The sequence below is a fragment of the Sphaeramia orbicularis genome, chromosome 3 (genome assembly GCF_902148855.1).
Source record: "Sphaeramia orbicularis chromosome 3, fSphaOr1.1, whole genome shotgun sequence".
In the NCBI taxonomy this organism is placed as follows: domain Eukaryota; kingdom Metazoa; phylum Chordata; class Actinopteri; order Kurtiformes; family Apogonidae; genus Sphaeramia; species Sphaeramia orbicularis.
The window spans coordinates 11,132,832-11,145,348 of NC_043959.1; the positions used below are offsets into that span (position 1 = coordinate 11,132,832).

A 12,517-nucleotide genomic window follows, 5' to 3' on the forward strand; every position below is an offset into this window, starting at 1 on the left:
TGACAACAAAACCTCAGCTTTTTTATAGATGGAACTTGCCTCTTTTCAGTTGCACAATGAGTTTCATATCCCACACAGACACTTTTTCACATGCCTGCAGCTACAGGATTTTGTTTGGAAACAGCACCCTGACTTTACAGAACATCCCCCAGATTCTAATGTCGGCTCCCTACTAACATTTGTTCAATTATGCAATGCCATAATATCTTAATCATTTGATAATCATGTGATAATCTGGTGGCCCATAGCTGTCTATGTGCCCAAAATAGCTCCACCTTGATTATGATTAGAAAGACAGATGAGAGCAGGATCTATGTAAAGTAACAGATTAAGTCAGAGAAGTTATGTATGAATCCAAATATCCTCCATCTGCCATCTCAAAGGTACTCACATATAGATACAGCTTGGAATCACTGCAAAATGAGATGATGTGTGTCTCTGGTGCCACATTTCTGCATACACCATCATTCAAATGACTGTTTGTGCTATTGACGAAATTCAAATGTCAAATTTTAGCTATGTTTTTGCGGTGAATTCTTGTAAATAATTTTGTATAATAATGGTAGTGCTGTTTTTTTTTCCCACAGTTTTTTTCCCTGTAGTTTTGCAGTTTGTATAGTTCAATGATAGTTGTACTTTCAATCAATCAATCAAATGATGTCAATTTATCAATCAAATTATATCAAATTATTATTATTATTAATTATATTATTATTAATATTGTGTCACATCATAACAAAAGTTTTCTTATTTTAGCTGTAAATATTATATAAATGTGTATGTGTGTGTATATATATATATATATATATATATATATATATATATATATATATATATATATATATATATATATATATATATATATATATATATATATATATATAAGCAGAGAGCTTGCCAGGGCAGAAAGAGATGCACTGTCTGAGTATCCAAGTGATATCCTAATTCTCTCTAATCCATTAGTCTGTCTGTGCTTATGCACCTGAATCACTTCCCTCACAGTGAACAACTTCGAAGATGACTCCATCATAAACAGTCTGCTTATTTACATAATAAACCGAAACGTCGCTTGGGCCCTTTCGGAAATTTTTTTGTTAAGTGCCACAGGGAAGACCTAGGACACGCTGGAGAGATTATGTCTCTCAGCGGGCCTGGGAACACCTAAGGATCCCCCCCTAGAGGAGGTGTCTGGGGAGAAGGAAGTCTGGGCATCCCTGCTTAGACTGTTGCCTCCGTGACCTGGTCCCAGATAAACGGTAGAGGATGGATGGATGGATGGATAACCCTGGTGGACTGGAGAAGTTTACGTTGTAGCAATCTGGCTCGTTTTCTCACTGTCACTTCCCACAATGCACTTAACAACAAAATTTCTGAAAAGGCCTGAGTGACGTTTGGGTTTGTTATGTAAACAATCAGACTGTGTTTATGATGGAGTCATCTTTGAAGTTATTCACCATGAGGGAAGTGATTCAGGTGCATAAGCACAGAAAGACTAATAAATTAGAGATCATTAGGATCTGACTGGAGTTGGACACATCTGAACAAACATTTGTGATGAAAGTCATACGCTGCTTTAAGTATACTTCTTCACTTTGTAACCATTTTTTCATGTTATCGCTGTTTATTGATTGATTGATTGATTTTTTTCAGTTATGAGTCGGCGGTGCTGGAGACCACCTTCACTCACGGCAGCTGGTCCACATTCTGGGTCAAGATGTCATCGTGTTGGGCCTGCGTGGCCTTGTACCTCTGGCTCCTGCTCGGTCCGTTGTGCAGCTGTCAGTCAGAGTCTAGACCACGACGCTCCCGCATCAAGCGCCGCTCCACTTCATCCCGTCACATGACCGTCAGCGTGTGAGGAGGTCACATGACTCAGAGACATACTGCTGTGAGACTGATCAAACGCCACGTTAAACCACGAGTTGACTGTGAAATTTGCCAAAGTGGTCTAAAGGTGGCGGTGAAACAATGTGAAGGACTGTTTGTACTCTGTAATGTTAGACAGGCCACCTCCACTGTGAATGGTTCAACTGAAAACATGGACTTTAAACAAACAAAAGCTGATGGCACTTTTAGGGGGGAAAAAATGCAGAAACTGGAAATGACTGCATGCAGTTATATTTAACTGAAGTTAACTTTATTTTTTGTTTTGCTATTTCCTGACTTTTTATTTTCTTGTGAAAGCTCAAAAACCTGTGAGAAAAAGTTAAAAGTATGATGCAAAAAGTCTTAAAAGACTTATATTATAAATATGCCCCTCAAAAACTTTCAACAAATCCAACAGATAATGAGTGTGTTTTAAAGACATCTAAATTGAAATATTTGATTAGAGTTGATGCTTCGACAAACACACTGACCCGTGGAAGCCGCTGCTCAGACGTCTGTTCTGGTTTCTGGGTCTCAGAGCAGGATTAAGGGGCCATGGAGGAAACTTCTGGGTTGGCTTTTTCTGGTATTATGAAGGTGGTTCATTTCTTACCAGGTAAATGTCCATGGAGATAGTGGATCAATCTGTCTAAAAGCACCGCCCACTGAGCATCCAAAATCCATGATAGATTACGGATTCTTGATAGATTATTCTGACTCCATGGATCTTAGAGTCAGAATTAAAAGAATAAAGTAAAAGTACAACCTCAGGATTCAGATGATGAGAGGAACAGAAAGAAACATGTTGATACTAGACCTTACACTATGCCTTCCATCTCTCCCTTCCAGTTTCATTTCAGCTAAATCCACTTCAGTTTTTGAGCGTGATTGTAATCAAACCTCCGGCACAGTGCCATTTTAGCAGTTTTCTACTCAGCCCAAGATGACTGAAATTTGGAAACGTCATGAGCTAAACTGCAGAATTCCATGCTCTCTTTATGACCATATTTATTGAAAATTCAACATGAAAACCTTTGGTGACCTTAAGGGAAAGTCTGGGTCTTCTATCTCAGAAATGTATCACCTTTAATCAGTCAACGGTCTTAACCTGCTCACAGTCAAGGTTTATTTAACAAACCCTGAGTTCATGTGTCTACAGCTGTCTGACACATTCAGTTTCTTCATTCATACAGGTCATATTGTGGAGAAAAGCCAAAGACATTCATTAGTGTAAAGGTTGACAGAGAGAGTATATTTAGGTTTACAGTCTTAACATTAACTTGTTAGATAACTTATGCTGCGTTTCCACTACATGGAACCGGCTCGACTCGGCTCGACTTGACTCGGCTCAACTCGACTCTGGTACCTGGTCCTGTTCCTGGAGACCATTTCCATTACAGGATACTACAGACTTTACAGTACCTGGTCGTCATAGCGATGCGGCACATTACTTCCATGTCATCTGCTCAGAGTTGCTGATAAACTCGCTCATTGCGTGTTGTCTTGTCAAACTCATTCTGAATTTTTATGTCTGAACCTGCTTGACAAACCATGGTGTAGTTTTACAGACTGTCATCATGTGGATTAACCTACCGACATATTTACTGTCAACTTCCACATCTGTTTTTTGTAAAATGGCGGGTCACAGAGACGACTCTGACCAATCAGCGGTCTGCAGTGTTCACACGTCACCTTTTAGTATCTGGTCCCCAGTCCTGGAACCTCAGTGGAGGTGATACCAAAAAACTAGTACCAGGTACCAGATTCCAGGTCCTTTTTCATAATGGAAATGCAAAAAGGCCGAGTTGAGCCGAGCCGAGCCGATACCACGTAGTGGAAACGCAGCAATAGTACCAATATTATACCATGTGCTTCAGTCATAATTCTAAACTGCCATCTCTGATCTCTAATTCACTTATTACACCCTGTAAATTTCCTCAGAGTTCACAATTTTCCTCAGCATTTTCTCTCTATTTGTATGAGGATTTTTAAATGACATGACATTGTGCATTTTCAGACCAATGTGAGTCTGTAAATTTGCACTGATCACACCATTTTGAATTAAATAGGTAAAAAGTTCCAGTATACATATGTACATCTCACACTGTTGATCGATGATGATTCTAATTATTATTAGTAGTAGTATAACTGAGCAGTTCACCCGTTTTTAGGTCGAACACCCAACAAACACCTCTTCTAACAGTATATCCTTGTGCTGTTTCTTCAACATAATCTGACCTTTGGGAACTTTCAAACGGTTCACTGTAAACTCTTCAGTCTTTTCCCTTCACTGAGGCATCATGGGACCACATTATCAGCCCTAGGTACTTTACCCATCTGTATTCATATTCTGTCGGTTTTCTTCAGACAAAATTAATACATTTCAAAGTGCAGCAGCACCAGCTTCAGTTCAGAAAACCGACTAAAATATAAAAGCTAAGTGGACTGAATACAAAAAGGAGAATATTTAACCCTTTCATGCACAGTAGTCACTATAGTGGACAGTTATTCTACAGCTGTTCTCTTGTATATTCATGAGTTTTGTTGGTTTATTTGCATTTCAGCCAACACAGTGAACACTTATGCATCATCCCATACACTGATATTCATACCATTACTGTAACTTTGCTGTTCTTGATAAACTTAATCTGCAGTAGCATGTTTGTTTTTTTTTTACTGTAAATCAATTGCTAATTGTTATTAGACTGTAAGGTTGTTTTTTTTTTTTGTTTTTTTTTTTGCGTATTATCTCCATGAAATTAATATTAACTGGTATTAATTGTGAGAAAACATCTGATTAGCAGCATTAAGAATGTTTTTATTGCATAGTTTTTCATATCACTTTCTGATATTAGGTTTCAAATACATGTTTCTTTGCTTCAAAAATTAAATACATGGATTGGCCATTTTTCTAACGTCTTAAAAAAAAAAAAAGAACTCAATTGCACTGTTTTTTTCATGCCTAAAAAGGAATAAAAACACTCAGGAAAAATATATTGGGCAAGGATATCATAATTCATGCATGAAAGGGTTAAACCTCTGTACATGAATCATTCGGCTGCCAGCTTTTTGATTCATATGATTATTAGTAGTTTCCATCTGTGTATGGTCTTTGCAAAATATAGTCAACAGTATTTTTATTTTGAACAGTGGTGTGTGGTTCCTGATAGGTTGAATAAATACATCCTTGTGCTGTCATTAAGGAAATCCATAAAAATAAGAAATGACAGGTAGTGTTTCATTACCAAACTTAATGTGTGAAGTCCAAAAAATTATGTTGATTGTTATTATTATAATAAGAGGGTCAGAACACTCCTGATGGACAAACTAATGTCTTAACTGTTAGTTGTTTGAGTATCCTTGAGTACCACAACATGTGGTACCCACAGTTAATGTCTTAAGAAACAAAGGAGGAGAACATTAACAACAATCAACAGTAAATTAAAGTTCTGGGCTACAACGGAAGTAAGTTCACAAAATGACAAACATTAAGATCATTAATATTTTACATTTTTGAGTCTGTTTTCCTATTTAATACTTACTTCCTCTCTGTATAACAGAACCAGGGTAGCAAATTCCAGCTGAAATTGTCTTATACAATATAAAAATATATATAGCACCACATTAACAGAATTTAAAAAGAAATGTAAATATAGTATGATATTGATCACAATATTAAATCATTTTCCCATTAGCTGTGTTTCCATAAAATGCCAAGGGAAATAAACTTTGAAAAAGTTACATGAACAAAAATGTCAGTTACCTGCATTTCCATAAATTCATTAGTCATTGGCTGCTTTGTGTCACCAGCGGGTGGTGCTGAAGGCTATGCTACAACACAGCTCATAAACAAAAGTACAAGAAGCATAACATTCTGTTTTCCACCTAAAATGGCTGTGATGTTTTTTTTTTCACTAATAAATAAGTTTTCATTTCCTTTATGTCCATTTACTCAAAACCACCTCAACCATTTTATAAACCATTTTTTGAAATTCAGTAAGTTTTATTTTTAACTATAGTGTTTCTATTATCCAGTGTGACTCACTTCATAAAACCACATACAGCAATTATATATGTATTTTTTTTCTTTTTTACCTCTGTTGTTCCAGAATCACAGGAATGCAACATATCTGCTGAAACATGGACGATGAAACATCTCAACTCAAACCTGACACATTCTTTAAAACTAAAAAAGTACATGTCTTCTCTTGTTTTTCCAGCTTCTTCACATCTATGACTCCCTGATAGTTCAATGTAACTTTTTTGTTTACATGACTAATTTTATTGCACTTGTTTTGAAAGAAATCAGGAGTGCTAAAAGACAAAGATAGATGCTTTATCTCAAATGCCATCAGATTTGAGCAGTTGGAGGTGAACATAGACTTCTGGAAAAACACTGATACATCATATATCAATTAAATGTTGTGCCAGGGGACATTGATTCACTTACAAACAGCTGAAAACCTAATACAAAAAGACAGATGTAAAACTGGACAAATCAGCAAAGATTTGTTATTTTTACTAGAGAACCATTGAAACCATTCATCCATTATGAACAGCTGCAGGTTAGGAGTTTTCTAGTTTCAGGTTTTGTTGTTCAGGGTTTCAGAATGATCTGCTGGTTTTTCTTTCAGTAATTATTAGTAACTGTCAGCTCATGAAAAAATTTAAATTGTTTTTAGTGTAAAAACTGCTTTTTCATTGAATAATCAATTACTGAACAGAAAAGGAGGTTAAAAGTCTGCAGCTGTTACATGAGGAGAAAAAGAAAAAGACAGTTTAACTTTCCTAAAACACAAAAGAATCAGTGAAATTTAAGAAGCAAATGTTTGGCACTTGTAAAGATAAATCAGGGAAATTCAACTACTGACCAAGTAAAAAAGGGGTAAGGTTTTGCAGTGTGTCTGTTTTTACAAAAACTTTACAGATTTCTTTCCAACATGAAAGTGAGGGGGTACTAATGATTTTCACCATCATTTTGAATCTTCAGAATGAGACAAAATAAAAACTGTGTTAAACATTTGAGGCTCCAACTCCTCTTACATTTGAATAATTACTAAATTACGTAAGAGAAAACCAGGTTTAAAAGTAACACAAGTAATCTGTTACTTTAGGATGAACAAGTGAAGAAGAAACATTGCTTATTATTTATGAACATCATGTAAATATCACTGTTTATCAGATTATGGCCACATCTAAACTTGTTTTTATTCTGGATCTTTAAAGGTCTGACTGTTGAATCTGACCTCCTGAACAAAGGCTCTGTCTGAGATGCTAAAAAACTCAAAAAAGACAAACAGAGTGAAATAACAACAGCAGCAATGTGTCATTTTAGTGTTTCATTTGTTGTAGACGATTTCAAAGTGTTTTTGTAAATACATAATTTTCTTACAAACATGGTTGTTGTCTTTTCATTTCTTAAAAAAAAAAAGCAAAAGTCCAGATAAGCCATTTTGGCACACTTACACTGAGGTCTGATGAGGATCTGATCAATGCCACACAATAAAACACTGGTTTTACACGTTTAACGTCTCTTTCATGTAAAGTATCACCACCTTATTTACCACACTATACAAAAAAAATTGACAGAAGTGAGACATTAAATGACTGCTTCTACATAAATAAATGAAGTCATAATTATGTTGGTGAATAAACACTGTAAAAGAAAAATCCACCTTCATTCAGTCGTGTCCTGTTGTAGACATTTTTGTTTAGGTTTTTTTTTTCAACACAATATTTGTGATTAAAGAGGTAAAAAGGGCAGCGACATCAGGAGTTTCTGGTGAAAAGAGAAAAAAGAGCTGCAGAAGTGAACAGCAGCTCTAAAGTCTGAAAAGACTGTGAAATTTTAGGCAGTAAAATTTGGCTTTATTTACTTATAAATAAGTGAGTCTATTGATCGTGAATTCCATAAAATTGTGTAAAAGTTGTGATGATGAGGTGGAATAAAGTAGGGTACAGAGGTGGAACACAGACCTGGATCACAATAGGGCCTTTTGAAGGACGGCTATTCTGACTGTAAATCAAATAAAATGTTATTTATATGACATCAAATCATAGCAAAAGTTATCTTATGGCACTTTACACTTAGAACTGGTCAAATCGGACTCTTAAGTCAATTCACATCCAGGAGCAAACACTTGGTAACAGTGGTGAGGAAAAACTACCTTTAACAGGCAGAAACCTCAATCAGTCACACATTTTAGGAGAACGAATGTCCTCAACAACAAATGTGTCAAAGTGGCAAAAAAAAGTATCATTTCAAAAATTGAGCCATGTGTTCAATTTGATCAAGATGTATCGCATTTAGAAATATGGATCAGTTCCAGATGTGCAAAAAAGTCAATGGGAACCAAAAGCTAAACCCACCCATTTGTGTCCGATATTTAAAAATGAGATACACTAAAGTATGAGTAAAGATTTAATACAAATTTAATGCATTAAACTTTAGATGATTATGGATGGATTTGTTATTTTTCCAGGCCTAATTTTGTTTGCATCTTTGAAGAATACAACCTTATCATTTATTCCAGTTTCAGAGATGTGCTGTCCTGCTAGCCAACCGTTTTTTGTAACATTATCAGTGTATGAAATGTGTGTAAACAATATTTGTGATGAATGGTTATTTGAAATAAGTACCAGTGAATGGTGGATGACATGGCAACGCATTTTGACGTTGAAAAACTGGATCAACAGTGTCACCTAGGACATTTTTGGGTCCCTGATCATGATGTCACCTAGATGAACCAAATGTAGTTGACACATGCATCAGGTCGAGATGCACAGAAAAAAGCCCTGAAGACAAACTCTAAACCCAACCGGTACTCTGTTTGGATATGAATATGCAATTTTTTTTTACATTTTTGCCATCGAACTTAAACCTTTAGAGAACAACCTGAGAGACTTAAAATTGGATCAATTTCATTTAAAGACCTTTGTGATGAAGAGGAAAGTGGTGACTTTTCATTAAATGATGTTGGTGATGTAATGAATTTTGATGTTTTGCCAGGAAAAAAAAAAAAAGTTAAGCCCCTGAGTGATGGTTCATGTGGACATACCATATTTGACAGACACTTGTATCAGGTCCAACACAACAAATGTCCTTAAACCCAACAGGAAGTCTAGCATTTTGGTTTGAATATGCAAGTTTTGCCTTTTATTTGCTATTTTTAGCTGTTGGATTTAACCCTTTCATGCATGAATTATGAGAACCTTAGTCAATATTTTTTCTTGAGTGTTTTAATCCCTCTTTAGACATGAAAAAAAAACAATGCAAATGATTTTTTTTTTTTTATGAATCTATTTTTCGTGGAGTCACAAAAATGTCCACTCAGCTGGACACCATGCATTTAATTTCTGAAGCAAAGAAACATGTATTTAAAACTCATCATCAGAAAGTGATATACTGTGTGGAAACTATGAAATAAAAATTTTAATGCCACTAATTGCTAAATCGCTAATGTTTTCTCACATTTTATCATACTCTAATATTAGTTATTATTCATTTCATGGAGATAATATCCTCCTGAGACCCAGGAATTTGACAATTTTAGCTTTTTCACATTAAAAAAATATCTTGATTGGAAACTGCATAATGCAACAGTTTTTTCAGATACATTTTTAAACTCATTTTTATTTATTGATTGATTTTTTTAATGGAATGTCCTTTGTAATGCACAGCATTTTTTAAGTAAAACTGTCAAACTTTTGTCCCTTACAGTGGACAAAATGCATTGCTGGGTCTCGGGAGGATATGCAAAAAAAAAAAAAAAAAAAAAAAAAAAATTGCACTCAAACATGTTACTGCAGATCAGGTTTATCATGAGCAGCAAAGTTAGAGTGATTGTATGAACTGCAGTGTTTGGGAGGATGCATAAGTGTCCACTGTGTTGGCTGATATGGAACTAAAACAACAAAACCTATGAATATACAAGAGAACAACCACTATGCATGAAAGGGTTAAACTCCTCCAATAGAATTAAGAAGACCAACTCCATATTTGGTTGGTTTCAACATTATTAGTCAATGGAATTAATACTGCATAAGAAGACACCACATCAACCCTTGAAGTCCTTGACAAATGCTGATTACAGGTGGATTTTTCCTTTAAGTTTAGGTAATAAAAATGCAATAATATAAAAAATGACAGTATATTTGTGTAAAAACAGCTCTAAAGCAAGTGCCTGAGTCCCTGTTCTTCTCTTTGGTAGCTGTTTGAAGGTGGTGGCCACCTAAAGTGCTCTGTACATTCAGTCAGCAAAATAATAAATTTGTTTGTGGTGTGGGACAGATGGTGTCCTCTTATCCCCTCAGTCGCCTTGCTCCTCTGTTGCTGCAGAGCTGTTCGAGCGGCCTCAGCAGTTCATCTTCTCTTGGTCTGTATGGGACAACGTAGCTCTCTTCTTCCAGCAGGATGCGGTTAAGCGTATGCTCATAGTTGATATGGCGCCGAACCATCAAAATGTACTGCCTGCCCTCCTCCAGCAGGGGGCAGTCGCACACATTTGGGACCCACAGGAACTCTCGGTGCTCCAGACGAAAGCGATTCCGATAAGTATGGATAATCTGGACATCATAGCGAGTCTCCTCACCTTGGTACAGTTTTCCAAGTACTCGAGCTCGGAAAACTGACAGGAAACAAACATATTCAATTAAGTACCTCTAACATGACAGTGAATGGATTGAAAGTCCAGTATTTTGGTTTGAATATGTAATTTCAACCCCATTTTAACACTGTCATTTTTAGTCATACCTGAACAAAACCCTGTTACAGAATTGACCTGGGTGACTCAAAATTTGAAGCCTTTGTGATGAAAAGATAAATTAGTATCAACTTGTAACTTAATAGTGCTACCTGGCAACAAACCATATTTTGATGTCTCAGCAGAAATCACCAGTGCTCTAAAAAATTCCAAAACCGAGACACTACACTAGAGCTAATCTACACATATCAAATTTGGTTATCACTAGGGATGCACCGATACCACTTTTTTCCAGACCGAGTACGAGTACGAGTACTTACATTTGAGTACTTGCTGATACCGACTACCGATACGAGTACTTAATAATCCCATTCCAGTTCTTAGTTCCTTTTGTAAATGTGCTTTATTGTCATTGTCATTAGTCTGACTGGAACAAAGTGCTGCTACTGACATTTAATGTGTTGGAATGAGCATTTCTCAATTAATCCACCAGGGGGTGCCGCTCTGAATTAACCATACTGGACAAATACCATGAAGAAGAGTAAAATTTTTTGAGGAGAAGAAGAAGAAAGTCAATAACAACAAACATGTAGATGACAGAGGTAACACTAATGTGATACTAATATTGCAGCGTTTTTGCTGGTAAGGTTTAAAAGTGAAGCTTCAGCAGGAAGAGAAAAGAGAAATGAGTGATTAGTTTCGTTTTCACTTCTGCTGGCGGCGATCCGCACCACTCCGTACCTCCATAGGTCCCGGTGATATTCTCTGTCTGGGTTCGCATCCGCCAGCACCTGGAAAACGGATGGAACGTACGAAGAGGACGTATCTGTCTGTGTCTTTAATGTTACTTGCAGTCAGCATTACTTTTATCACTGTCATTTATTTTGAAAAATCTCCACACTCCCCACACATTATTCCACCGCCGCGTACCTGCTGCACTGAACTGTGAATGTCACACAGCTGTAAGTGGTATCGGTGCATTTGTATCGGACTACTTTTACGAGTATGAATATCGGAGTCGGAGTCAATGCCCGATACTCATATCGGAATGGGTGCATCCCTAGTAAGCACAAACATCAGGTCCAAACACATGAGAAAAGCCAAATCGTAAACTCAACAGGATTCCCACAATTCAAAGGGTCATTTTGGCACTGTTGTTTACCAGTTGTTCCAGCTCCCTCTCCAGATTCCATGAACCCTAGTCAGACTCACCAAAGTCCTTCTGACAGTACTGCCTCTGACGCTCTCTACGTCCTCGAACCCGCTGACAATTCCCACAATGCCCTGCAGGATAAACCAAGCAGAAATCAGTAGTAGCCCCACTGTTATGAACACAATCTGAAAAATAAAAATGTTTCTTCATTTGAGAAGACTGGGGACTGTAGGTCTGTCCCTTTCAAATGCTGACTGGAGGTGGTGTACATACGTCTAAGTGAGGGATATGGTGGTCGGTTCCTGTGGTTCTCCTCTCGCCCTTGACGAGGCTGGACTTCTTTATGGTCAGTAAATGACAAACAGCAGAACATTTCAAATGGTAGAACAATCTTACAATGATAAAATACCAATATGTATACAGCATATGAGAAAAATGAAGTAAAACAGCATGACATTAACATATTTTTAACTGACAATGAACAAAATAAACCCTAAGCGACAAAGAAAAAGATCGTAATACGGATATGTATTGCAATATAGAATAATATCATGAAAATTATACTTTTTTTTTGCTCAGTCCTTGAAATCTTTGAGATCTGATGCAGTTGTACAACATACTTTTTGGACAAACAGCATAGAATTTCAGGTTTAAAACAGAACACAATGAAAATGACAGAAACAACGTAAAAAGATACAAAAGACAGAAAAGTATGAAAATGATTTAAGAGGGAGAGAAAAAAAAACAGAAAACTTTTGGACATACAGGTAGGACATAGGAACTGAAATCTCAGCAA

The 12,517-nt window shown here is 36.4% G+C and overlaps 2 protein-coding genes and 1 long non-coding RNA gene across 6 annotated transcripts in view; 2 read left to right on the top strand and 1 right to left on the bottom strand.

Moving 5' to 3' along the window:
- The window catches only part of serinc4 (serine incorporator 4), a 56,396-nt gene extending 53,796 nt beyond the window's left edge, over positions 1-2,600 (top strand). For all 3 annotated transcript variants that reach the window (XM_030160260.1, XM_030160252.1, XM_030160243.1), the window contains exon 11: positions 1,651-2,600. In XM_030160260.1, coding sequence (XP_030016120.1) covers positions 1,651-1,858 — 208 coding nt within the window. In that variant the 3' untranslated portion in view covers positions 1,859-2,600. The remainder of the gene's footprint in view (positions 1-1,650) is intronic.
- Positions 2,601-4,903: 2,303 nt separating this feature from the next.
- Positions 4,904-7,141, top strand: LOC115437131 (uncharacterized). The gene is made up of 2 exons (XR_003937918.1): positions 4,904-6,643; positions 6,720-7,141. It is a non-coding gene; the product is annotated as an uncharacterized LOC115437131 (long non-coding RNA).
- The window catches only part of adamtsl5 (ADAMTS like 5), an 82,905-nt gene continuing 76,520 nt past the window's right edge, over positions 6,133-12,517 (bottom strand). Inside the window, exons 11-14 of one of the 2 annotated variants that reach the window (XR_003937915.1) lie at positions 11,995-12,060; positions 11,781-11,852; positions 9,832-10,493; positions 6,133-9,054 (exon numbers count right to left, since the gene is read on the bottom strand). Coding sequence is in view for 1 of the 2 variants with exons in the window: in XM_030160230.1 (XP_030016090.1) it covers positions 10,168-10,493; positions 11,781-11,852; positions 11,995-12,060 (464 nt within the window). In the remaining variant the exon portion in view is untranslated. Of the gene's footprint in view, positions 9,055-9,711; positions 10,494-11,780; positions 11,853-11,994; positions 12,061-12,517 lie in introns of those variants that run through there. The other variant, XM_030160230.1, reaches the window with a different exon arrangement.